This window comes from Malus domestica, chromosome 15 (genome assembly GCF_042453785.1).
Source record: "Malus domestica chromosome 15, GDT2T_hap1".
Taxonomy (NCBI): Eukaryota; Viridiplantae; Streptophyta; class Magnoliopsida; order Rosales; family Rosaceae; genus Malus; species Malus domestica.
Genome location: NC_091675.1, coordinates 44261530 through 44287687, shown reverse-complemented (window position 1 = coordinate 44287687; position 26158 = coordinate 44261530). Strand labels below are relative to the sequence as shown.

At 37.6% G+C, this 26158-nt stretch overlaps 4 protein-coding genes across 4 annotated transcripts; 1 reads left to right on the top strand and 3 right to left on the bottom strand.

Moving 5' to 3' along the window:
* The first annotated feature begins 1 nt into the window (after window position 1).
* Window positions 2–4145, top strand: LOC103416205 (pentatricopeptide repeat-containing protein At1g19720-like). Its single transcript, XM_017327032.3, has 2 exons — window positions 2–3338; window positions 3706–4145. Exon 1 carries the CDS (start codon window positions 238–240, stop codon window positions 2452–2454), a length of 2217 nt encoding a protein of 738 aa, XP_017182521.3. The 5' UTR covers window positions 2–237; the 3' UTR covers window positions 2455–3338; window positions 3706–4145.
* A 4031-nt stretch (window positions 4146–8176) lies between these two features.
* Window positions 8177–11217, bottom strand: LOC103401926 (uncharacterized). Its single transcript, XM_070814888.1, has 3 exons — window positions 10772–11217; window positions 9760–10272; window positions 8177–8678 (listed from the first exon to the last, which is right to left on the bottom strand). The coding sequence occupies exons 1-3, from the start codon at window positions 11030–11032 to the stop codon at window positions 8490–8492; spliced, it is 963 nt and encodes a 320-aa protein (XP_070670989.1). The 5' UTR covers window positions 11033–11217; the 3' UTR covers window positions 8177–8489.
* Window positions 11218–12632: 1415 nt separating this feature from the next.
* Window positions 12633–16273, bottom strand: LOC103401869 (auxin response factor 17). Its single transcript, XM_008340583.4, has 3 exons — window positions 15010–16273; window positions 13260–14003; window positions 12633–12873 (listed from the first exon to the last, which is right to left on the bottom strand). Exons 1-2 carry the CDS (start codon window positions 16066–16068, stop codon window positions 13299–13301), a joined length of 1764 nt encoding a protein of 587 aa, XP_008338805.3. The 5' UTR covers window positions 16069–16273; the 3' UTR covers window positions 12633–12873; window positions 13260–13298.
* A 6766-nt stretch (window positions 16274–23039) lies between these two features.
* On the bottom strand, window positions 23040–26158 carry LOC103401870 (probable eukaryotic translation initiation factor 5-1). The gene is made up of 2 exons (XM_008340584.4): window positions 25975–26158; window positions 23040–24939 (listed from the first exon to the last, which is right to left on the bottom strand). The coding sequence occupies exon 2, from the start codon at window positions 24629–24631 to the stop codon at window positions 23300–23302; it is 1332 nt and encodes a 443-aa protein (XP_008338806.1). The 5' UTR covers window positions 24632–24939; window positions 25975–26158; the 3' UTR covers window positions 23040–23299.

Genomic DNA, 26158 nt, shown 5'->3' with positions numbered 1-26158 from the left:
GTGAAGATAACACTGAAACGACAGGGTTTCGTTGGAGAGGCAAAAACCCAACCCTCCATCTTAAACTTCAAAAACAGAAAAAGACAAGCCCATTACATTACTCGGCCTCTTCTTTCTGTATCTTCGCGCGCCGCAGAACTCTGCTGCTGAGTGCTCCTCCTCCTCCTCCTCATCCATTTCCGTTGCTTTCTACTGGGCGGATTTGTCATCTCATCATCGATTTCTTTCGTTCTGGAAATGGGAATCCTTCGGACTTCTTTGCTTCCCAGCAATCCCCTACTCGCGGAAGCTTCCCTCTCACAAAAACCCAGCAGTTCCCACAAACCCAAGTTCAAATTTCAAGCTTCCACCGCCACTACCGTCGTTTCCGCCACCGCCACACTCTCAAGCCCACCAAACCCGAAAGCTCATCTCCCCCTTCCCGCCAAAAAGACCGCCAAAGTCAGCCACAACCCAGAAGCTGCTCAACCCAGTTCTGAGATTGGTCGCTGCCTTTCTTTGCTAAAGAGCAACCCTTTGTCCGACTGTAGACAAATTCATGCCCAAGTTCTGAAGTTGGAAGCGTTTGAGGATAATGGTTGGGTAAGAAACAAGCTCGCTATGCTTTACTCTAAGAATAATGAGTTTTTAGACTATGCACGTAAAATGTTCAATGATATTACCAACAGAACTGTACCCACTTATGCGGCGTTGATAAGCGCGTATTGTCGGTCGGAGCGGTGGGAAGATTTGTTTTTGGTGTTTAAGTTGATGGTTGATGAGGGCGTGATGCCTGATAAATATGTTGTGCCTACGGTTCTGAAAGCGTGTGCTCTGGTGAGGATGTTGAGGATTGGTAAGATGATTCATGGGTTTGTGATAAGGAAGTCTTTGGATTCCGATGTTTACGTGGGGAATGCGCTTATTGATTTTTATGCCAATTGCGGGGACTTCAGATCTGCAATGAGTGTGTTTGATGCAATGAGGGAAAGAGATGTGGTTTCGTGGACTGCCCTTGTTTCCGCTTTCATGAATGAAGGCATTTTTGAAGAGGCAATAGAGGTTTTTAAGTCCATGCAGCTGAATGGTGTCAAGCCTGACCTGATCTCTTGGAATGCGCTTGTATCGGGGTTTGCACGGAATGGAGAGACTGATTTAGCTCTTCAGTATTTGGAAGCGATGCAGGAAGAAGGGTTGAGGCCGAGGGTTGGTACTTGGAATGGGATAATTTCCGGTTTTGTTCAGAATAACTTTTTCGAGGATGCTTTGGAAGTGTTCTATAATATGATATGTTTCCCCGAGGATCCAAATTCTGTTACAATTGCAAGCATTTTACCAGCTTGTTCAGGCTTAAAAGATTTAAGCTTAGGCAAGGCTGTTCATGGATTTGCTCTAAAGCGTCAGCTTTGTGGGAACATTCATGTGGAGGGTTCGTTAATTGATATGTATTCAAAAACCGGGATGAAAGATTATGCAGAGAGAATTTTTTCCAAGGCTGAGAGCAAAAGCATTTCTATGTGGAATGAGATGATTGCAGCTTATGTAAATGAAGGAGAAGCAAATAAGGGGTTAGAGCTTCTTAGAGCGATGCATCATCATGGCTTAAAACCTGATGTGGTATCTTATAACACACTATTGACCGGCCATGCAAGAAGCGGGCAAATAAATGAGGCATATGAGTTGCTTTATGAGATGGTCCGGAGGGATTTGAAGCCAAATATTATTTCTTTCAACATTTTAATTTCTGGTTTTCAACAATTTGGGCTTAGTTATGAAGCTTTACAACTGTTCCAGACCATGCGATCCTCATCGAGTGGTTGCTTTGGAAATGATGTGCTCCATGAGTCAATTGAACCGAACTCCATTACTATTGCTGGTGCTCTTGCAGCTTGTGCTGATCTCAATCTACTATGCCAAGGGAAGGAAATCCATGGATACTCGTTGAAGACTGGCCTTGAGCATAATATCTATGTTTCAAGCGCATTGATCGACATGTATTCAAAATGTCTTGATATTGTTTCAGCGACTGAAGTATTTAGGAGAATTGAGGGTAAAAACACAATCTGTTGGAATGCTTTGATTGCAGGCCATGTCAACAACAAGCAGCTGGACCGAGCTCTTGAACTTTTCGGTGAAATGCTGGAAGAAGGTCTTGGACCAAGCTCTATTACGCTTATGATACTTCTCCTTACTTGTGGTGATACGGAAGGTCTGAGATTTGGAAGAGAACTACACGGCTATATCATAAAGAGTCATCTTGATCAGTCTAATTATAGCCTTGCAAGTGCTTTGATAGGCATGTATGCTAACTGTGGTAGTATCAAGGATGCCAAATCAGTCTTCGACTTTGAAGTTAAAGGGGATGCTTCTGTATTGAACTCCATGCTTTCTGCTAATTCAACTAACGGAACGGCCAAGAAGGCCATTGCCTGGTTTGGGGAGATGCAGTTAGCGGGGGTTGAGCCTGAGTTATAACCTTTACTGTAGGCTTTGAGCTTGTGATCATGATAGCTTAGTGGAAGAAGGATGAAAATGTCACTAATGATTGAAGAACAAACTTCGTGCTCTTTGAGCTTCTCTTTCAGGCATATAGGTGGTTAATTATTTCGGTAGTGCCAGTTTTGATTTCCCCATAATCATGTTTTGGAAAACAAAAATTAGCAGATGGAAAAGTTTTCAGATGCTAATCCTCCAATTTATGTCTTAAGAATTTGATATCTGTCAGACTGCCAGAGATCAGCCAAAGTTATATAAGATTGATGAGAGGGGAGATGTTTATGCTTCTATCACCATAAGAAGGTGAGATACCCGAGTTATAAGTTTTGGAAGTTACTTCCTGACAATGGTGATATCTGTGCTGGAGTCAAAAGAGCATACGAAAAGCATTTGGGGAAGCATCAAAATTTGGTGTCTTTCCAAATTGAGCTTCAATGTTGTTTGATCAAGGCAGAGTTCTTGTGCACAATTATCACAAGCATGCAGAAAAGGCAAGTTTAGAAGGTTCCTGAACCGGTCATGCTCTAAGCTTACCGGCTGGAGGCTGCAAGGCAACAGAGTTATCTTCCTTGTTAAAGAGGTTTTGGCTATTTGTATTCCTAGCATGCAGAAAAGGCACGTTTAGAAGGTTCCTGCACTGGTCATGCTTTAAGCTTACCGGCTGGAGGCTGCAAGGGCAACAGAGTTATCTTCCTTGTTAAAGAGGTTTTGGCTATTTGTATTCCTACATTGTTGCGGATATGTGACCTTCCAAGTTTGCTCTTAAGAAGATATTTATAAGTGCAGATTTTCACTGGAGGAAGCACTCACCGTGACATTCTCCTGAGTGTTCATGTCCCATAAGAAGCAAGAACACAGAGAAGGTAGTTTTCGTCTTTAATATTTATTCATTCATCTACTTTTATTTTGGGTGTCTTTTTGCATATTAAATAAACTAAGCCGATTACATTGTTAATAGTAATTGTATTCTGTAATTTAATTCAAATAGTTACCTTATCCTTTTACCGACTGATGCTTGGATCAGTGTTTATGAAGCCATGGTCTTAGTGAACTAACTAAACATTTTTGCCTCTCAGATCACATTGAAACTTACTAACTAATCAGGGTGCACATGAACACAACACAAATCACAAGAATTATATTACTCACCGAGCATAAGTTGCATCCCTGTTCAGGTTGTGCTTCCTGGGCCTATATACATTATGTCTTACAGCCAAGTACTATTTGCAGGGTTCAAGTATATTTATGCCCCCTGGCATTGGAACACATTCAGCTGATCAGAAGCTCCGACGATTATGGCCAAGAACTAGTAAAGTCGTGGATAGGTCCGCCAGGGCTCCTTTGCTTGGAATCAAAGTACCTTCCGACCTGTCTTTCAATGCTAGCCTTCAACACTTTTTTAGCACTCTCCATTGTTGTCTGGCTGCCCTTGTTTGACAACGTGCAAGGCACACGGGCTTCGTTGCTCAGATTTGAATGCAAAGCCAGAAATCTGCATAACCAGACTTTCATGCTACCCATTATCAAATTTGAAGTCTCAAAATCACTTGTTGAGGCATAGAGATATAGGGTGTTTGGACATGTATGTATATATTTTCATTCATATCATTATTTGATAATTAAAAAGTGAATGGAATCAAAGAATATCCCCAAGAGAAGTTTTATGCCAATAGTTGGTATCTCCATGTTTTAAGCCTGGTCCATGGCGTGCCATGCAATAGTTGTTTGGAGTGCAGTAGTTTTGAACTGGATAATTCTCTAAATTCAAGTTGTATCGAAAGTAGAGGAGAATAATTTTTATTTTTATTTTCTGGAGAATATAGTTAAGACATGAAGAAAGCTTCTTCCTTTTAATTTCATCTTTTTGGGAGACTGAAATGAATAAGTTTTCTTCATGATTAATTCACGTTTTTTCTCCAAGTTGGGATAACTTTTTTCATTTCTTCCTCAAATCATTTGTACCAAACAAGGCCTTCAGGTAATATCAATGATCGTGACCCTTAGACTCTATTTTGTTGAAGGAGATTATGAATTCAAATCTCATGAATGATGGTCATTGGGTTAAAAAACCTATGACTCTTTCACAATTAAGAACCTCAAAACTCCATTTCATATTCAAAACATATTTTATTTTATTTTTTATTTAACCCTATTCTTTTTAAGTGGGAGATTTGAGCTAAAAACACAACAAGCCAACCATAATAACTATGTTTCAAACTCGTAATTTTTGTAAGCAGGGTGTGAGACTTCTTACTTACAAATAAAGAGAAATACTAATAACATGTAGTTCTAATAAAATTATTCGAAAACATCATTTTATGGCAAAACTAGAAAGTACTTTAAAAACTAGATGAAAATCATGGATCTAACATCATTGCATCCGACGTGAGACCCTTTTTCTTCCTCTGTAGTTTCATTCTTAAGTGTTTTCCAGATTCCACAAATAAAACATTAACACTTGTTCTGAAGTCGAATTCAATTTGGATGTTCCCCCAACTCAAATCGAAATCAGAATTTTGAATCCAACCCTAAATCCTAAGGCCTAAACCCTTAAACCCTAAACCCCTAAATCCTAAACCCTAGACCCTAAAGAGTAATTTACCCTAAAGTTTGTGATTTGTTTAGTATTAATAGGAAAGGGATTAAGTGGGTAAATCCTAGATGGATTGAGGTTTGTTTTAAAACAAGGTTTAGGATTTGTAGGCTAGCATATCTAGTTTAAATAGGTTATTCTTTGACTTTCACGTTTCGTTTTTTATCAAGGGGTATTTGTCGGTTTTCCCTCTTACTATTTGATTGTAAAATCTTTCATCTAATTTTCCATTCTTTTTGTCTCGTACAATTGTCGTGTGTTGTCTGCGTGATCAAAATGAATGGAAAATTGGTTGAAATTTTTTAAAATCTAGCTCCAAGGGAAGAATTGGCTATTTATAAAAGTTCAAGGGGGTAATCAACTAAAATTAAAGTTCAAGGGGAAAATTGGCTAATTATAAAAGTCTAGGAGATAATCGGCTAAAATTAAAATTCTAAGAGAAATTGACAGGTCTATACAAGTTTGGAGGCAAACCAACAAATATACCTTTTATCAATATTATTTTAGATTTCAGATTAAGATTGTACAACAAGCTGGGCTGGTCCAACTTATTTATAACGAGCCCAGCGTTATGCAATGAGACTAACTTTGTTCTTTATATACACATTACATGCAATATCACATTAACACTGGGTACAAACAGTCAAACAAAACAAGGAGGAGCTGCATCATCAAGTTTCATAAAAATTTAAAATTTAAAAGTATTTTTGAACAAAGTGGCTCATTACTAAAACATTTCATTTATATGTTACAGTGAATAAAAAGGCAGTGAGAGTAATAAAGATAAAAGAGTAGTATGCATTGGCCGGAGCATTGGTGGGCTCGCTCTATCTTCAGGAGTGTAGTTCTTGTAGAGATTTTCCCACAGCTTGTTCTGATTGTTGAAGGAAAGAAAGGGCTTTTTCTTTTATCTTCCACTTTTATCAAGAAGGACAACCTGGGTAATAATGTAGTCTCTCTTGACGACACTTACAACTTTACGTTCCACAACAATTTATGGGGCATAACTCTCTAGTGTTGCTACGTGCAGTGGCAAAAGCCTGATGGAAAATGGACCAAGGCTGCATTTAGCACATACAAGGCCAGTAGAGGGTTATGCTCTATAAATTGTTGCGAAACGTAAAGTTCTACATGTCGCCAGGAGAGAGTACATGATTGCCCAAGTCATCCTTCTTAGACTTGCAGTGAAGTTTGCTATCAACCGTTGGCACGTTGTTTTGTACGTCCACATGGATTCTCCCAATCAAGCTTGCTAGTCGTAAAACCAAGACACGAAACCGGACATAAACCCTCCTCACTACTTTTGCAAACGAAATCTACCATTGAAATAATTTTTAAATTGCTGACAAACTTGAGGGTGCAAACAGTAATTTACTCTAAAGTTTATGATTTATTAAGTAGTATTAATAGGAAAGAGATTAACTAAGTAAATCTTTGTTGGATTGAGATTTCTTTTAAAACAAGGATTAGGATTTCTAGGCTAGCATACTGTTGTATAAATAGGTTATTCTTTTAACTTTGGCGTTCTGTTTTTTATCAATATTATTTTAGATTTCAAATTAAGAATGTACAACAAGTTGGGCTGTTCCATCCTATTTATGGCGCGAAACCAACCTTGTACAAGACTAACTTTTATGTTTATATTAACATTGCATACAATATGTTATTAAAAATGAGTGCAAATAGCCAAACAAAGCAAGAAGGAGCTACATCATTAAGTTTCATAAAAACTAGAAATTTAAAAGTATTTCAGAACAAAGTGTCCCATTACTAGAATATTTCAGTTATATGTTACAATGAATAAAAATACAATGAGACTAATAAAGATCAATGAGTAGAATGAATTGGTCGGGGTATTACTTGGTAAAATTGTCCTATCCTTAAGACGAGTATAGTGAAGATATAAATCAAATTTGAAAGAGATAACATTACTTGGTGAAGGAGGTGATAGGTGATGTTGGTAGAGAGGACTTGGGTTTTGCAGTCGCCATTGGACATGAGAGGCTCTCTTCTTGAAATTCCATCTACATCTACAGCATGCAAATCGAATGATGATAGGTTTATCGAACCCCTCATACCAATTTTATGAAAAATTTGAACAGAACAATAAACAACCATGGAACGATCTCGAGATGCAGCCGCTGCGCGCGAGACTCAACCTGGAATAACTAGACCATTAGTCGTCGTTGTCAATATTGTGGAGGCAGATGGTGGGTCCGAGAACTCAATTTTCTTAGAGCAGTTTGAGATTGACGAATCGTTGGGGTTGTTAGTGACCGAGAGCGTATGGGTTTGACGGTGGTGGTAGTTGAATGGTGGTGGTGGTGGTCTGCAATTTCTCTCTCTTTCCCTCTCTGGGGGTTGGACATTCGGGCGACGCCGCCCTGGGATCGGATGTCAGCGGGGACACACTTGAGAGCCATGACGGCGTAGGCCTCCTCGGCGATGTGATCGTGGGTGGGGAGATTTTTCCAAGTCCTTTGATGTAATTTTACAAAAGGGTAAAAATGGTAGTAAATTTTTTATAAACTAGTGGGGTGGATAAGACAATGAGGTGGGTTTATTAGCACTCTATCTTATTAACAATGAGTACAAATAGCCAAACAAAACGAAATAATTTTTTTTCAATTTGTAATATTGAAATTAAATGGATGCACACTATTCTTTCTACCAAATAAGTGAATAACTCCAAATGGCCTTTTCAGTGTAACACCAGCATTGAAACTTTTTTTTAGAATAATGACCAGCGATTTGCATATGAGATTTCTTCTATTTGATAACCATTTCGTTTTTAAATTTTATTTTTACTTTTTTAAAAACTAAGAATTGAAATCATGTTTAGTAACTCATTTCAGTTTTCAAAAAAAAAGAAAAGTGAAAACTACCTTCTCTAATTTTCAAATTTTGCCATGAATTTTCACTTTATGAAATTCAGTTTATACGTTTTTGAAAACTGAAAACTGAAAGTAGTTACCAAACAAAATTTTAGTTATTTTTTTAAAAAATAAAAAGTGTACTGAAAGCCAAAGACAACATGAAATGGTTATGAATGAAACGGCCCCGAAGCTTAACGATTTTATATAACATTATGTAGCACAATTTAGTATGTTGGAGATCAATGAGCTGCATTTTCATTCTGCTATCAAGAACCATGTGATTAATACAAAACATTCCCAGAATTACAAATAACGAGTGCTTTCTTGTGAAACAAAAGTATAGCACCCGCATCCAAATGTGACAATTTAAATCGAACTTTCAAAAAATGAGCCTGGCTTCTTGTACATGCCAATTGTGACAATTTAATTTGAACTTCTATACCTCGGAAACTTTCGAACAACCGTAGCCGTTGACAAGAAACTCCAGATTGGCCGATGAAAGCAGATGTATCCAACTTCTAATTCAGCTTCCATGAGAAACCTTATCATTTCTCCACTCCTGCAGTTGTTTTCTCAGTGGCCACAGGGGATTTCTTACTGCCAGGCCCTGATGAGACTTTAACCATTGCTGGTCTCAGAAGCCGACCTCCGAGTAAAAACCCACGGCGGATTTCTTGAATTATAATCCCTTCCGTGAACTCTTGAGACTCTTCCCGTGCAATAGCTTCATGCAGCTGTAATAGAAAGTTGAAAACTTAGATTTGGCATCGGAAAGTTTATCAAGGTACAGATCAATTGGTGGCAGGGAGTAAAAGATTTTCACCACTCATCACTGAGGTACAAGAGTCAGAAAAATATTATATCTTCTACACATACCAAAGAAAATTTTGACCCATCGGAGCCTAAATCAATAAGAAGCAAAACACATAAGAATGGTATGCAAAGTGGGAAATTCCTAAATCAATAAGAAGCAAAACACATAAGAATGGTATGCGAAGTGGGAAATTAATCACTCTGCATAAACCTTAACATCAATAACATATAGCTTTTAGTGAATTCAATAAAATGCTGTTTGGAAGGAGTAGGACAATCTCCTAACCAGGCGGATGTAAACAGTAGACACACAAACGAGTAATTTTCACTCGAGGTCCTGAAAATTTGACTGTAGATAAGCCCCTTGAGCAACAGTGGAGGTTCGGATATCGGAAACTGCAAAAATCTTAGAGCATGTACTGGGGCCTTAGTGCACATTAAGGTTGTCCCAATCTTTTCCAGGTAAAGAAATTTGAATGCACAGGTCAAGATTTATACTGAGCCCATATACACAATAATTCCATCATAAGAATGTCTCACCCCTAAGCAAAACAAACAATAATCTACGGGAAGCATGTTTGGAAGGGAGAAGGTAGGAAAAGTACAAAGAAAGATAGCTTTTCCTTCAATTGGTAGAAGGGAGACAGTATAGAAATGCAAGGGACTTAACCAAAAATAATCTTACAAAATTTGCATAGGGAAAAAGTTTTCATCCGTTCTTTTCCATATCATTCCCTTATCAACATCCTACCTTAAACACCGTTCCAATTTTCTAAACATGGAGTATTTTTTTTCCATCATTTGGACCCAAGAAAAGATATCATATTAAATCCTTCAAACGGTACACATAGTCAAGATTGAATTCTAAGATCACTTAACTTTAAATATGGTTGACCAGAAAAAATAAGCAAACAGGCATAAATTAAGTTCACCAAAAAACAGGCATAATTTAATTTTTGTAGTATAAATTGAACTAAGTAATTCTCAAAAGCTTTCACTTACTGAAGGATCAAAAGGCTTTCCCACAGTTGGAACGACAGCTACACTCAAGCCCCTCATAATCTCAACGAATTGCTTGTAAATACCTTGGTAACTTGCATCAATCTTTTCTTCCCTTTCAGTCTCGGGTTTAAGGTACTGTTTGGCTCTCTCAAAATTGTCAACCATGGGCAAAAGACTCTCAATCACTTCTCCTTGGGCGTCGGTCCTTACAGTAAGCCTCTCCTTCTCAAATCTTTTTCTACAATTATCAAAATCTGCTTGCAAGCGGATAAGTTTCTCCTTCCCAGATGTTATCTCTGCTGATGCAGAAGATACTTTCTTGACTAATTCATTCTTCTCATTTTCTATTACTTCTATAATAGCTTCTACTTCGGAAACAGTTTTTCCATCTCCGTTAAAAACAGCCTCCTTGTAAATTTGAAGGAGGGTTTTCAAAGGGGGAAAATGCTCTTGATCTGCTCCGCTTTCAGAAGGTCCTGCATTGCCCTTACTATTTTCCTTTCTGGAATTCAACTAACCATAAAAATATAAAGATAAGTAAGCAAGAATATAAATTATAAACGAAAAACAAATAACACAACCATATAAAGTTACAAACAAAGGATCAAAGCAAGACAAAAGAAGTACAAATAGTTAAAAGTTTGAAGAGTGTTGATTAATACAAAATGAGCGAATCATGTAAATATAAACATGGAAGATTTCGAAACCCTAAACCCTAAGAGAAGTAGGGATTCATCACGAGTGTCTGAGTCCATTAAAATGTGTATATCAGAATCTACGAAAAGCGAAATGCTGAATTGCTGCTCCAGTTTGAAGCAAAACATTCCAAAACGATGTTGCGATAATGCCAAGTAATCTCAAATGCCACCAAATCGAGAATTCAACTTATAACAGATAACAATTTAGCCAATTTCCACTAATTAAGAGATGAATAACGCAAATAAACAGAAGGAAATTAAAAATTATAGAGAAAGCGAAATTAGGAATAAGAGAATGAAGAAAGCCTTCTTACTGGGGTAACCGAGGCTTGAGGGGTGAGACGAGATTTGATGGAAGAGACACGCCTCCTACTGCCGCCACTGCTGTGATTAATAACGGAGGAGGAAGAGGTGGTGGTTAGAGAGAAGCTGCTAAACCCTAGAAGACGAAGAGAAGGAGGACAAGGAAGAAGAGGTGGTTGGGGTTTGTTGGGTTTCGAGGAGACAGAAGCGGAGAGGCTACGAGGAGGCGGAGCTACCAAGGTGTGATTTGGAAGAAACAACGAATTCGCCATTAAAATTCAGACAGATAGTTGGTGAAGTAGAGATGCGGTGACCGACCGTTCGAGGCCTTTAAGCCGCCGCAGGGCAGCCGAGGCAGGTTCAAGTTCTCGAGGCAAAGAGACGACGATGGTATGTGGCAAATGGCAGGTCTGAAATTTGTAGTTTTGGTTTCTTTTGGTTTTGCGGAGAGCTGGATGAGATGGGCTTCAGGATCCATCAGTTTTTATCTTTTGGGCTCAAAGGACCCACTACCATTCTAGGCGATTCTATCACCCCGAAAACGATCTTGAGACACCCAGGACTATACCATGTCTTTTTTTTTTCTTCAAATGAACAACTTTTACTCTAAGATTAGGGGATGAGTATGTCAGTCCTTAATTAAATATCGAACTCAAAATAAATATATACATTATCATTATTTATGTGAGTTAAATTTGACACCAACATCATTAGTGGAAATTAAATATGATACTTCTCACTTAGAGGTGAAGAGGAATATTATTATACCATAGAACAAGATTTTTTTAATACAAACTATATTACTATTTTAATTTACACTAGAGGAAGAGAAAGGGTTTAAACTCATAATCACCAGGACAACAGAGATTAAGGGTGAGTTCAAAAAACCAAAAACCGAAGAAAAAAAAAGGACCGAACATCGAAAACCGAAAAAGGAAAAACCAAACCGAATCAAACTTTATTGGTTAGGTTTCGATTTTGAAGGTTAGGAAACCAAAATGAACCTAACCAAACTGAATCCTTTACACTTTATGGATGTATGCCTGTAGTGTTTCTTTTGTGAAGCTTTGTTGCCAAGTTTGAAACTGAGCATATGGCTTTTTCAAGGAGCATGCTTGGTTCAATTAGGGAGCATATTCCATTGGTTATAGAAGAAAGTTTTGGAAGGTTTTGGAACTTGAAAAATCTTCTCTATTTGTTTACTTTTTTAAAGGGTACGGTGATCTTTTTCTTTGCAATTCAGGTTGTTGATAGAATAAGATTAGTTTATATGATCTTGTATTTGTACAACTACCTTCCCACTTTTTCTATTTTCTTATTATTAGTCTACCAATGCAAACCTCTTTTCTAAATTCCATATTAAAAGAAGACAAATTTTATAAAATTAATAAAAACCCAAAACATAACCGAACAAAATCAAACCAGAAAAAAAAAACTCCAAAAAAAAAAAAATTGAACCGAACCGAACCATTTCGATTTTGGTAAAAAACCAAACCGAATGAATCCGAAGACATCCCTAACAGAGATAACTAAAAAAAAGGTCGTACCCAGTGCACAAGGCTCCCGCTTTACGCAGGGTCTGGAAGAGGTGAATGTCGGCTAGCCTTACCCCCATTTATGGAGAGGCTGATCCCAACCTAACAGAGATAACTAAAAAGGAAAATACCATGCTTAATGGCAATTCGTACTGTGTCCGACAGTTATTGCAGTTAATGGGACAGGTTAGGTCAAATTGTAATTTGAACAAACAATTGGTCATAAAGTCACATTGAATCATTGATATGATGACTCCAGCTCAATTCTTATCCATGACCATGACAATATTGAACGGAGAGCAACTTCAATCAGACACGACGCAACAATTGCAATGTATTTTAGAAGTCATAACAATAATAAATAAAATTAACCCATCAAAGAAACAATGGACACCAATTTCTGAAGCAATAAAAGGTCACAATCAAGCATTAACATCGATCTGCTTGGAACATGGAAAACCAAGTCCCACAGAACGTTTTAAACGTCCAACACCACAAACTAAACAAACCCCCCACACCACACACTTAACTACTTCAACAGTCAGACTAGTAGTCAGCTTCCCGCCGGCCTTGAGCGCCTGCAAACAGATGCAGCAGAACGAGCATTAGGCAAAGCTCGGTTGTAAAGAAATTCAGGTTGCACACACCAAAACCACTAGAAAGTAGAAACCATTGGTTTTCAAGAAATCATAACTATAGTCCCCACAGTATTTGATCTTTTTCGATTTTACTTAGTAATAACTTCAGGCAAGCTATTTCTTGAAATCCCCAATTAACAAGATGTTCAAATCACTTCAGTTGGATAATATTTTTGTTGAAGGGAGTGGCAAAACAGGATTTATGCATGCAAGTCCAATAAAAGGAATAAAGATTCAAAACTCATGAAGCATGCCAGATCCAAATCCAATCATAACGTACGTGTAGATTAGACATTTCAATGTGATTTAGTGAGAAGAGATTTTACCTGCACAGCAATTTATGGCACAGCAGCCACCAGCACAGTTCACAAAGTACAAGAATCAACAGCTGAGGTTTTTTGACATTTAATATCAATCCTATCAAGAAGTTCGGTAAAATTAAGATCCAGATGGTTGTGCCCTCCTTCTGCTACATTGTACTCTTTGTTGCCACTGTCCTCGGTGCAACCAACATCATCAGAACCACCTTCAACAGACTGGTTTGTATGAATAATCTTACCAAACAGCTGAAAGGAACTTGTGCCAACCTTTGTCTGCAACCGGTTTCCATCAAGTTCCATCCCAAAGGATGCCACACTACTCTGGCTATCTGGTGACAATTCGTCAGACTGTGAACTACCAATGTTCAACTCAGTACACACCCTCTTCAGCTTTGGCACCTCATTGTTGCCAAAGGAATTGTAAGTGCACGCCTGAGGACTGTTTTCACTTAACAAGTGGGATAGATTAGATACAGAGAATGTATCTTGCCTGGCTCCCTGCATGCCCGCGGGAAAATTGTAGTTCAACAAGGATGCACTAAATGGCCCCATTGCTAAATTAGCTGCTCCTGTCATAGGAAAGAAGAATTCTTCCTCTGCATTGATCAACAGCCCATGACTCAGAGGAGCTCTGAATCTCTTTGTGGGGCAAAACGTTGTATGAATTGAAGGTGTTGATCCAACAAATTCGACTTGCCACGGGCTCACCCTCTTAGCATTGTGCAGAGCTTCAGGTTCGTCCCATGTAACCTACAATACAGAGGTTATTAATTATTTTAATTGCTTGGCAAGAATTATAAAAATTAACATCAGTCAATAATGAAGAGAAAGAACAATAATATCAGAATGTAACAAAATGTAGAAAATTGCAATATTGTGTGTATGTATTTTGGCTTAAAATTTAACTGTAAATAATAAACACCCCTCTCTCCGTGCGCGTGTATATGTACATGTGTGTTAAATTTCATTTCTTGGGTTTGTATGCCTGATATAATCGCCTCTTTAACTTAGCTAGGATTTGCTGTGAAACATAGAAAGTATACTTTGCTAAACTGCAAACTTGAACGGACCAGTGCCTCAACACAATAGATAACAGCCCACAACTCGAATCAGATTATCCTGACATGGTATTTCTTTTCTTAACGGTAAGTTTGGCAGCAACCTTTTCTCGGCAGCAAGAGAAATACAAGTTTAGGAATTTTAACATAATTGATATCAAGTATTTGAACCAAAACCAATAAGTCTACAGAAAAGTCAGTGTCATGAGATGCAATGGACCGAACTATCAACTGCTCTTTCTTGTCAACTTCTACTCCAAAATTAAAGCGCAACAAGAAGTGGGCTATTTGTTATAAGCCATTAACAAATGCCAGTAATTGAACAGGACTATAATCCAACAGCAAAATCAGCCAACCCGAGCCATATTAGAATGCCGCCATGGTAGCATCTTCCCAGATAAACTAAAACGTAAAAATGTCTGCTTATCCCAAAAGGCATCTAATCAAGTCAAAACCAAATAACAGTTGGACTATTTCCTTTAAATTTAAATCCCATATCTGCTTCCTGATACATTTCCACAGATATAAACTAGTACCATGATATGTTCCCTAATGAAAGGAGGGTGGATTAACACTACACTACTTAGTAATACCCAATTCTTCCGTTCAAAATACAAAATGAGTTTCTTAATTTTGCATCAATTAGGAGATAATAGCAGCTTAAAATCAACTAAGACTCAAAGAAGAAGAACCAATACCTGAAGCATGCGCCAGGGTGAGCCTTGCCAAGGTCCATTGTCCGGTACCGAAGCCATCGACAGAGTGCCCTGAAACCAAGTCATCCGGGACGAGTCCTCCGTCTCCATAGCCAACTTCACTCTCATCCCAGCCGTCCAAAACACCTTCAATGCCTTCTCCACCACCTCAGACTTCACCACAAAGTCCCACCACCCCGCTTTTGGATAATACACCACCTCAAACGGCTTCCCCTCCGCCGCCATCTCCGCCACTTCGGCCACGGCCTCCGCGGACGTTACCTTCCTTCCAGAACAGTCCTGATCCTCTGTCTTCAGCCTCATCGAGTTCGTCGCTCCGCCTCCAATGTGATAGCTCCACCTGGCGCAGTCAGAGCTGGCGCTGGCCCTGACTGCGCGACGGACGCCGATGAACATCTCTCCCCTCCCGTTCCTCATGAAGACGACGGAGTCACCGGCGACGAGCATCTTGTGGTTGACGAACTTGCTCCAGCCAGTGGTGAGCAAGTGTCGTCTCGGAGTACCCCTGTATATGTGCCGGAATTCCCAAACGACGCCGTGGAGGTCGGTGAGGAAGAGCGCCTGGATCGGCGGGTCGGCCTGGAAGTTAAGCGGAGGAAAGATGGTGTCCGCGCAGAACTTCGGAACAGAGAATCCACCCCCATTGTGAGCATCCGAAGGCGTCAGTATCTTCGCGAACGAAAAGACTCTGTCATCCTGTCGTTCCAAGTCCCCATTACCGTCGGCGTCGAGTTTGTCGCCATTGGGCGGCTCGATGCTGGGGAACTCATTGGGAATTGGGACGAGAAGCAGCTTGGCGAAGACCTCGTCGGTAGTGGGGTCAGCGAGGAAGCGGAGGTCGGAGATCCGGCAGAGAATGAGAGGCTTGGAGAGGAGGAGAGGGGAGAGGAGGACAGGCGCAGCGGAGGAGGGGGAGGATTGCTCGAGGTGGCCCTGAGGGAAGTAGTAAACCCTAGAGTTGAGGGTGGGGATTTGGACGGAGTTTCCGGCGCAGGCGCGCCAGACTTTGGGGTCGATCGAACGGCCGTGAGGCGGAGGCATACTGGACTATTGGGGCTAGGGATTTAGGAAGAGGTGGGAGAGACAGAGACAGAGAAAGCGAGTGTGTCTGATTTGGTGGAGGTTGCCTCAGAGTATGTGACAGGAGGGGAGAGAGGGAGGGAGAAGGAGAGAGAGAGAGAAAGAGAGAGAGAGAGTGCCGTCTTCGTGTTGGGGTCGGAGAACGGGCACGCAACCAAAACCCAAGGGCAATATAATACTGGCGATATTAATTGTTTCGGGGCGAAATGGTCCTCACAATGTTACAGTGTTGCCCTGCCCACAGAAATGTAACCGCCTCCTATTCCAACCAACTGCCTTGTACTCTCTCTCTTTCTCTCTCCTCACTGTTTGTTACATCGTGTTTTTACCATTGCCCAATGAGCTCATTTTCTTAATTTACTGTCCCAATAATCGTAAAAGTTTCTTCTTATTTCGGTTACAGGGATTAATACCCGACTCCGATTCATAAGCTAATAAAGGAATATGCCTTCAATATGCTATATTGTCAAATCGCTTTCATAAAATGAAAAATACATGGTTCATCATGTGTATCGATTTATTTACGCTTGTGCGACACATTTAAAACGTTACTTGTTGATGTTAATGATTCTATTAGTCACATTTAAAAAGAAAAAATGGTGCACAATATATTATTCAAATTTATAATTTGATAACGTAAGTCTATACTGCCAATGCAGTGAAAATAAGAATAAAACTTTCAAATTTGGTGCTTCTTTGTCAAAATTATATCATGTAAATTTACGAGACTGTTTTATGTTTAAATAGCACCATATCTGCATAGTCATGGGAAGAGATTTTTCAGTGTGACTGTCACACGAGTTGTTACATCACGTATCCCTATATAAATGGTGAATTATATGTGTTAAAAGGTTAATAACTTAAAAATTAAAATTTTTCACTACTTATATATTATTTGTTTTTTTTTCTATGCACAAACCAATTAGTGGGAGCTGACAAAAGTAAATCCAGCAGAGAATAGAGCATGCCATTGCAGTCTGCGCGAGATGATTGTTATTGTACTTGAAAATCCCAAAGGCAGCAGCATTTGGTGTGCCCTCATTCTCAGTCAATGAATGCCACACTGACACTGCCTCAGAAAAGTCAACATATCAGGTTGTTACGATTTTATTCTCAGTTTTTTTAGGATTCTTTTATCAATTAAATTATGTTTTAACTGTCCTTTTCACAAATAAAATTTATAAAATTTCAGAAATATAATAAAAGAGTAAAGATATTCATACCGTGTTTTTATTCCATATTTTTATACCATTTTAGATGGTATTTGATGTGGACAACCACATCATTTGAAAAATTTGCAAAATCCAAGGAAATGAAGGAGAAAGACTCCTTGTATACCACAATCATTATTTAATTAACTATTTTTTTAATTATTAGTTTATTAAATAATGAACTAAATTTAAAATTTTGATTAATTCAAATGATGCAGCTGTCCACATCAAATGTCACTTAAGGTGGTATGAAAATGTGGTACAAAAACATAGTATAAATGTCATTACTCATAATAAAAATGAAGGATTAGCTTCCATTGTTTAGTTGCTTATCGTGTTTGTCATGTTTTATGAAATGTCAAAATATTGGCGCATAATTTAGCATTAATTTTATTTTTTTTGTTGATTCGAAGAGCCTCATAATATTATTATTATTTTGTCAAATGAAAGATTTGTTAGACTAAATGTTATAATAAAAAGTCGATGAGATTATAATACACGCTGTAGTGTAAAGACAATATTATTCTGCACTACTGTGGTAGAAGGCCTTGTAGCCACATAATACTATATACAGGTAACAAGACGCTCTCTTAAACACGATGTCGTTTCTTTTCTTTAAAAAAAAAAGGAGTTTAAACGAAAAGCTCACGTTACTGTTCATTTTAACGAAAAACCACATTTAACACTAAAAAGTCAAACCTGGTACTATTCATTTTTTCCTTTATTTTGTCCTTATAGTTAAAACTCAAAGTTTTCAAATTTTTTTCATTAATTTTCCTTAAAAAAAATGATGAGCTGATGTTAGGGTAGAGATGGCACGGACCGGGTTTTAAGCGTAGCTGTTGTGTTGCCTGTAGACAAGGACTCTCGGCATCATCAAAACTCCATAATTATAAACTCAGTTAAGTTTTAATTAATTATTACTTCTATTTAATTTGTTATTTAAACGTTTTCAATTTTCTACGTTTATGAACTAATTTTCTGTTGTAATAAGATAAGCATGGCAATCAGATAAGTTAGGGTTTTGAATTCTGTTTTTACACGTTTTGTAATGATAAAGCATAAAAATATTTCTTCAATGCTAATATTTGAGTCCATCTTAACCTTTTATTTGCAGTAATTTCAATATTTTCATGATATTCAAATTTGAAGTTTATTCATGATAGATAAAGATTTTCAAAACAATTATCATGCTCTCTCGACTTATGTTTATTATATTATTTTCATAAAGAAGGTTTTACTTAATCACCTTTTTCAAAATTTCAAAAATTAAGTACATAAAAACTTCCGACCTTTTAGTGTCATTCCGAGTTAGTTCCAATATTTTCAAATACTTCAAAAAAAGTATCCAATTTACTAGAAAAGTCAGATTCGTTTAGTCCTAGTAAAAAAATTTCAGTTAAATTGTACGTGTGGTGACGATGACCAAATAAATAAATAAAACAGGTTAAAAAAGGAAGATTATGCTCAAGCGAATTCCGTATTTGTCGATTCTCACCTAGTAGAGCCTTTACATTTTCATCAAACATTAAGCACTTGGTTCCCTTGTGCTCATAATTATTATGGTTGCACTGTTGCAGTGCATGGTTGATACCATGTCCAAGACCTTCTTCTCAATGTTGACAGTTTGTGTTGTAGGATGGAGTTGATGGTGGTGCGTTGGGTTTAGAAGTGATGTGGGTGGTGGTGACCGTTAATGGGTGGACAGCGGCAAGAAGAGGTTGTGGGGTTGAGTGGGTTTTTTCTTTCATTCTAATTTTTACAAAAGAATACCTTACCAAACGTGAGAGCATCATTGCCGTCACTTGACAAAAAATTTAACTAGCGTAACAAATTTGACTTTTTAAAAGATTGAATATCTATTTTGAATGTTTGAAAAGATTACGATCAATGAAGAATGATACTAAAAGGTTAGGGAATTTTATGTACTTAATACAAATTTTAATATACATCATTTCTCTTCTTTCATGTGTGGAGGAAGGGAAGTTAAATTTGTAGTGAATCAGGGACAGAGCCAGAAATTTCTTCTAGTGGGGGCAACCGAAAACAACTAAGAAAACCTTATTATAGTATGATTATACGCAATATGATATTAAGGATGGTTTCAAATGATGATGTCTCACAATTCCAATATTACAAAAATTTCAATATAGTAGTGGAAAGTGGCAAAGTGATGAGAAAAATATAAGTACATGATAGGCGGGAGATAGTTTTTTCGGTTTGAATGACAGAACAAGAGCACTATTGCTCATATAATATTTGATATGGAGTATAAGTAGAATGAATGTATGTTAGATATTAGATACATATGTTTTCTTCACAGATAACCCGTGTATATTATATAATTGTAGTCTGCAACTAAACAAACGAATTACTTGAGTGGGGCATCTGCCCCCAGTGTGCCTTCTTTGGCTCTATCGATGAGCGGATGTTTTAGCCCATTTAGACCATACAAAATTTTCTGAGTGCATATATATATATATATATATATATATATATATATAATAGAAGAAGACAAAAAGATTAAAGTTTTCATAAATTAGGATTTTAAAAATTAATAATAATTTCCAAAATAAATAAAATAAAACAATAAAACAATAAAAAAGCACAAGTGCCACACGCCTACATGCGTGACGAGGCTAGTTTAGTTTAAGGGCTCGTTTGGATGTCCTTTTAAAAGTTTTGAAAGCACTTTTAAAAAAAAAATGTTTTTTTGTTCCAAATGCATTTTAAGTGTTTTTTTCAGAATTTACTTGCATTTTTACTAATAATTGGTTCTAAAAACATTTTCATAAAAAACGATTTCAATCATTTCAAAAGCACATCCAAACGAGCTATGTATTGATTGTTAAGTGTGTGGGATGCCTTGTACTTGGACTCTCTTTGTAAGCTTCGTTAAGTTTTATTTCGTAAAAGAAGTATATTAAAGAAGAAAACTTTATCAATTTTTTTATGAAATCAAAACCAACGATATTCTATACTACGATATTCTAATATGAGATGAGAAAAAATAAAACTAAGTCATACAATAAATCATTCGTAATACTTAAAATCAAACTCGTTATTTATACGAATTAAACTTAAAAACTCGCACTAAAAAAAAAAAACCATGACGAAAAAGAGTATGATCCTTTCTCTTCTTATTCTTATCTCTTTTCGTCCTTCCTTTCACACTTTATTTTTTATCTTATTATCTATATAAGAAATTCAATATAATTTATTGATATGACTAAATCGTAACCGTTCAAATAAAAAAAAAAATAGAATGAGAGAGAATCCTCTCCTCACGAAATGTAAGAACAAAATACCTTGTCTATGACGTGGGCACGATTTTTATCTATTTGGTAGTAGAGTAAAAATAAATTGTTTGAAAATGGGCACATAAAACCTGAATTCGGGGTTGGTTAGTTTAATAATTTCTAAGCTTGAATATATATTATTTTTCTGACTTAGGACACGCGTGTCGCGTGTCATATCAGACTGACATGACTGCCATTTTGTTGTCCTTGTTTTGTCATGTACAATGACATAGACGTGACTCGTGTCATTGTTGTCATCTTGTACTTGAAGTCAAAAGTTTTGGAAAAAATTGTGAAGTGGATTAAGTTTGAAAACCACATTCATTAAACTTTGTTTTGAAAATTTCGGTGTTAATTTTCTATTTATTGATCTTCTTTGATTCATCTAATTCGACAGCAAAAAATTAAAAATAACGTGTAAGAACTAAAAGTAAGTGTGTAGATAACAGAACCTTACTAAAATTGTGTATAGATGATTTTGAAAATAAAAACTTGCCCTTAGCCACTAATGGTTGAGAGCTCATGGCAAAATTAATTTGGTAATCTTCAATTTTGAGGCAGTTCTTACTCAGCCAGAGCTCATGACAAAATTAATTTGTAAGGTCATCGGTTTCTTCTCACTCTCCCATTATCGCTTGTATAATAAATAATATATATATGTAAAGAATTTTTGCCAAAGTGAACTTATATCATCTCAATATACGTTAATTTTTTAGCATAGGGATATTCAATCCTAACATTGTATTAAAGGATATAATTGAATTGAACATAACTGCTCTTCGAAGGTTCTTATTTTGAGAATATTTAAGGTTTGTTTTCATATGACTCATCAGATTAATCTTAGGATAGATTAAACTATCAACATAAATAATAATTGTTACACCGAAACACAATAATTCTACAAAGTGAATAAATTAAAAAAACAATCTCACATAAAACCTTAAGTCTTCTTCCCCTATTGTCTCTCTCCTCCACATTCCTTTCCTCTCTTAATCTTTATCTCTCTCCATCGTTTATTCCCCTTCTCTCCCCCTAAGTTTATTTTTATCCTTTTCGTGTATGAAAAAGGAAGAAGGATTTGTTTCATATTTTTCATCGTCAGGTGCGATCAAGAAGAAGGAGATCTCAATTTTCGAAACCACACAACCTCAATTTTTTTTGTGCTCTATAACTTACTAGGCTTGAATATTATTTGATAAATGACTAGATGAAATTGGATGTGTAAAGTTATTAGGGTTTTATCCTATTGGATTTGCTGGATTTAGTTATTCGGTGAGGAGACTAGGTTTTACAGATGAAAGTGGTTCAATATGATGTGAAATCTTCTTCTTTTTCGGGTCAAACGATAGATTTGGTTAGATTAGCCACTGACGGGGTTTGAACCCACACTGTCATGCAATGACTTAATACATTTCCACCACTCTAGTAAAAGACCACTTGCACATGAAATCTTCTTTTATCATCTGATTTTTTGTTTTATCAATTAATATTTTATTTTCGTGTAACAAGAATTAATTAAGTTAGTATAATCTACCGTAAAAGTAATTTGAAGGCTTATGTAAAAAATGACCTCATAGGTCCTAAAATGAGGACCATAGGAGAGCAGCTCTCTTGAATTGATTGCCAATCACGATAGAAGGGAAGAGTTTTGTTAGAATTGATCAAAGATGGCTTTGTCAATGAGAACAATAAATGAATCCAATAGCAAATGGAAGAAAATAAATCATGCAAAGGTATTATTATCGGCCCATGGGCTCAGCAATTCATGAGATGTATGATTGTGTGGGATGCAAGAAGCCTTCGATGAAATTATATTACAGTAAAAGTTGTCTTACGTCAGACAGGTAGAGCAAATTAATAAGTGTTAAACACTCAAACACACATAATTCGTTGCGCTTTATTTTCCTTTCGTGTACCTTCTTCTACAACCTTAAGGCCTCGTTTGGTGTCTACATCAGAACAGATGGGATAATTTTCTTAAAAAAAAGAAAAAACAGTGCATGTCAAATTCTTATCTGTGTCATAACTGAAAGTCGAAGATAATATTTTTTTTTCTTTTCCCAAAAAGTCGAAGATAAATTAACCAAGAAAAACTTATCCCTTCCGATCCTTTTTAAAGTGTGGTGATTAGAAGGTATACGTTTCTTGGTTAATATTCATCTTCTATTTTCAACTATGACAAATTCAAAATACATTGATCTAGAGCGATATCAAATCCACTCAAATCCTAGACACTAGACGAGGCCTAAGTGAAAGCAAGAATTACCGCGTGTGTTTTGCAAGCGTCAATATAACATTTCTCTAAACATGACCTCGACACGTACGTTGTATCATTGGCACAGGAAGTAGTAGTGTACAAGTCCCATGAAAATCATCAAATCAAGAGAAAAAACAAAGTACAATGAAATCATAACCCAAAAGGTCAACATGAAAAGACATAATTAAGGCAAATGCATAAGAAAACCAATGTCACTTACAACAGTTGGTCACACAGACACCACCACCACCAAATGACTCGCACTCGACATTAAAACCAAAGACAACAACAGCGCAGCTGAAGGGTGAACAGAAGGCCTGAAAAGCCAAAACAGCCATCCACCATTATTTCAAGATACAATGACAAGCATAAGCAAACAAAGAAACAGCACAATGATGTTTAAACTAACGATCGAGAAATGCCCGTCACTCTTGCTCTGACTCCGACTCGGCGCTCTGGAGCCATTCGATAAACGGCTTGGAGTTCTTCCAAATAGGGGAGCTCTTGTTGTTCCCAGCTAAGCCCTGTTGGTACCACTTCATAATGTATTCCTCCTCCAGAATGTCAACATCATACAATGATTTCAGAACCAGAGCCACTTCCTTTGCGGCATCAGGGTTTGCCTTCCCACTGAAGGACTCGATAGCTTGCAATAGAACCGTCTGAGATCCCTCTGTCTGGGTGGCTGCAGCGAGGTAGTTTTTCTTCTTGGAAACCACTTTCGAGAACCCCTTTCCAACACCTTCAAAGAGAGCCTCGAGTAGGGCGTCCATAACTTCTTGGGGTGTGCCAGAAAGAGTCCCCAAATAGGATTTAAGCCGAGCTGCAGAAGTCCCCTTTTGCAAGGATTGTTTGATCTCATTAACAAGTCTTTCATGGGTATTATTATCAGCACCGTTCTGATGACTCTTCGTCTCAGGCTTCTTCGCTTCATGATCGGGAGACTTCTTTGGTGACCTTTTCTCCTCTTCAACGGTAGAAAGCATCACCATATCAGCAGTAACAGCACTCAACTGCTCCTGGATTCGCTTCTTAGCTGCCTCCAAGGAAGTGTCCGTCTGCCACTGGACATCGTCATCATCGTCCTCCTCAGCAGCTTGGTCATTCTCATCTCCCTGGCTGTGAGTTGGGGAGCGATCCTCATCGGAACCAGTGTTTTTCTTCTTGCTTGATGCTTTTGAACCAGAAGTTCCTTTCTTCTTTGCTGCCTCCTTCTTAAGCTTCTTTTGCTCCTCGTCAGCGGCCTCCCCTTCCTTAAGTTGTTCTTTGTCAGCCCTCCTCAAGGCTTTCTTTTCTTTAGCTGTCTTCTTCTGCTCTGGAGGATTCTTGAGGATAAAAGTCGTAAGCTTGTCCCTCATATCAACATCAGATACAAACCCACATGCAGCACATTTCAGATTTAGCATCTGTGTCTTGGTTATAATAATTTCAGTTTCTGGATTCCCACAACCATAGCACTGCACATATTTCTTAATGAAGTTCTCAAGAAGTCCAGCAAGCTTTGCAGTGTCATGAGCACCATTCACATGGGAAGTTCCAGTCTTCTCATCAAATTTTGATTGGGCTCCAAGCTCACAGCCAAAATACTTCGTGGTGTACGAAGCAGGTCTAGCCAAGGCCTTTGCAATATCGACCATATTAACCACATTCGTCTTGATGCCATTTCCTCTGCCTTCAATCTTTGTGATCATCCTTGGCATCTTATACCTGTAGAAGGCATCATCACGGTTTGAAGCACCGATGTTTTGTAGAGCCATGGTGTGAGAGATGATAGATTATATCAGAAGGGTGTTGCCTCTTGACACTAGAAATCCTCCTTTACCACAGGGTTGCATAAATTGGCAACCAAGAAACTCTGTGTTATTCCCCTCTAATAAACCAAGATGTATGCATTCAACTTCAACAGAAGCAGCTCTGCTCTTTTTTCTAGATGTAGGACTATATTCATCAAGTAATCCAATTGACGATAAAAAAAGAGTGGCCCGTTCAGACATAAAATAAGTTCTAGACGTCACACGCTCCACTTTGACAAATTGCAGATACAGCAGACTGAAATGACAATTTCCTACAATCACATAATATAGCTGTTTAGAAAACCAGTTAAGAGTAAGATAAAAATATGAAATCAAGAAAACAGACCAGAACAAAATTATTCATACTAACTCATACTTTTCTTCTAACAGCAGCAGGAAAACCAAAAGATAATCCCGATACCAGACCTAACAAAAGAATCGTTCACGCAGGCAATTTCCTTGGAACAATTCCAAAATAGTCCCCATGAGCCTAGAAATGTACTACATCCCAGATAAAATACAACTTAATTTTCCCTTCATGTCCAACAATTATTAACTTTCCAGCACAAAAAATAAGCGCAGTGATTAAATTGTTATGAGCTAACCTGATTTGAAAGTAAAACGACACATATATGTTCAACCTACGCTAGTACAACAAAATCGCAATCCATAAATTTCAAAGTCCAAACAATCAAGCAAAATTGTGATCCGAGAAGAAACCTGGACAAGGTTTACAACACAAACACAAACACGAATCTAAGCATATTATTCTTTTGTAACTAAGCAATTCAAAAAATATAAGAGGCAAGGAATTATATATCCGTAGACGCAGTTTTGGCAGCATATATAAACACACAATACGACTTTCCCTATTAAGGAAATCAAACATATTACAAGAACCAAACGTATTCACTTGTTTAGGCAATATACTAAGCATATACATTCATACATGTGCGTGCCTGCGTGCGTGCGTGTATCGTAACGATTCCTTTGAACTTTAAATTTTGAGGAAATGGTCAATAACAATTAAATATATCACAAAAGTGGAAGAAAAATCCAAATCCAAGCAGCACGGAATAAATCAATCATAAATCCTACTCAGATTAAACAAATTAATACAAAAAATAAACCCTAAAATCCACAGATCTGTACCGATTGACAAACACGAAACTCGATCAAGAAACGTAAAAACTTCAGCTCGGGTCGAACAACACAAACTCTCACGCAATCAAAGACAATAATCACAGATAAACTCGTTCACGAAATCGAAAATCAAAGAGCAGAGAGATTGTGGGGAGAGATTATACCTTTTTCTCCTGGATGGGAAAAGAAGAGCGAGAGATGAAAGAAGAACCTAGAGAGAGAAAAAAAGAGGGTATGCGGCGATGCCTTACGTCTGATGGGTGAGGGAAATGGAGAAAGCCGGGGATTTATATACGGCGTGCGGGGGGCGAGAAGGCACGCGTAGGGCAAACTCACCACCTTTAATTT

Bases quoted from the DNA above. Each gene is read 5' to 3' on its own strand.
- LOC103416205 (XM_017327032.3), top strand. From the start codon at position 238: ATGGGAATCCTTCGGACTTCTTTGCTTCCCAGCAATCCCCTACTCGCG.
- LOC103401926 (XM_070814888.1), bottom strand. From the start codon at position 11,032: ATGGCGAATTCGTTGTTTCTTCCAAATCACACCTTGGTAGCTCCGCCT. The intron at 10,273-10,771 runs GTAAGAAGGCTT...TTTTATGGTTAG, and splicing joins CTCAAGCCTCGGTTACCCCA to TTGAATTCCAGAAAGGAAAA. The intron at 8,679-9,759 runs GTAAGTGAAAGC...TTTCTATTACAG, and splicing joins GAAAGCCTTTTGATCCTTCA to CTGCATGAAGCTATTGCACG.
- LOC103401869 (XM_008340583.4), bottom strand. From the start codon at position 16,068: ATGCCTCCGCCTCACGGCCGTTCGATCGACCCCAAAGTCTGGCGCGCC. The intron at 14,004-15,009 runs GTATTGGTTCTT...TCTGTATTGTAG, and splicing joins CACCCTGGCGCATGCTTCAG to GTTACATGGGACGAACCTGA.
- LOC103401870 (XM_008340584.4), bottom strand. From the start codon at position 24,631: ATGGCTCTACAAAACATCGGTGCTTCAAACCGTGATGATGCCTTCTAC.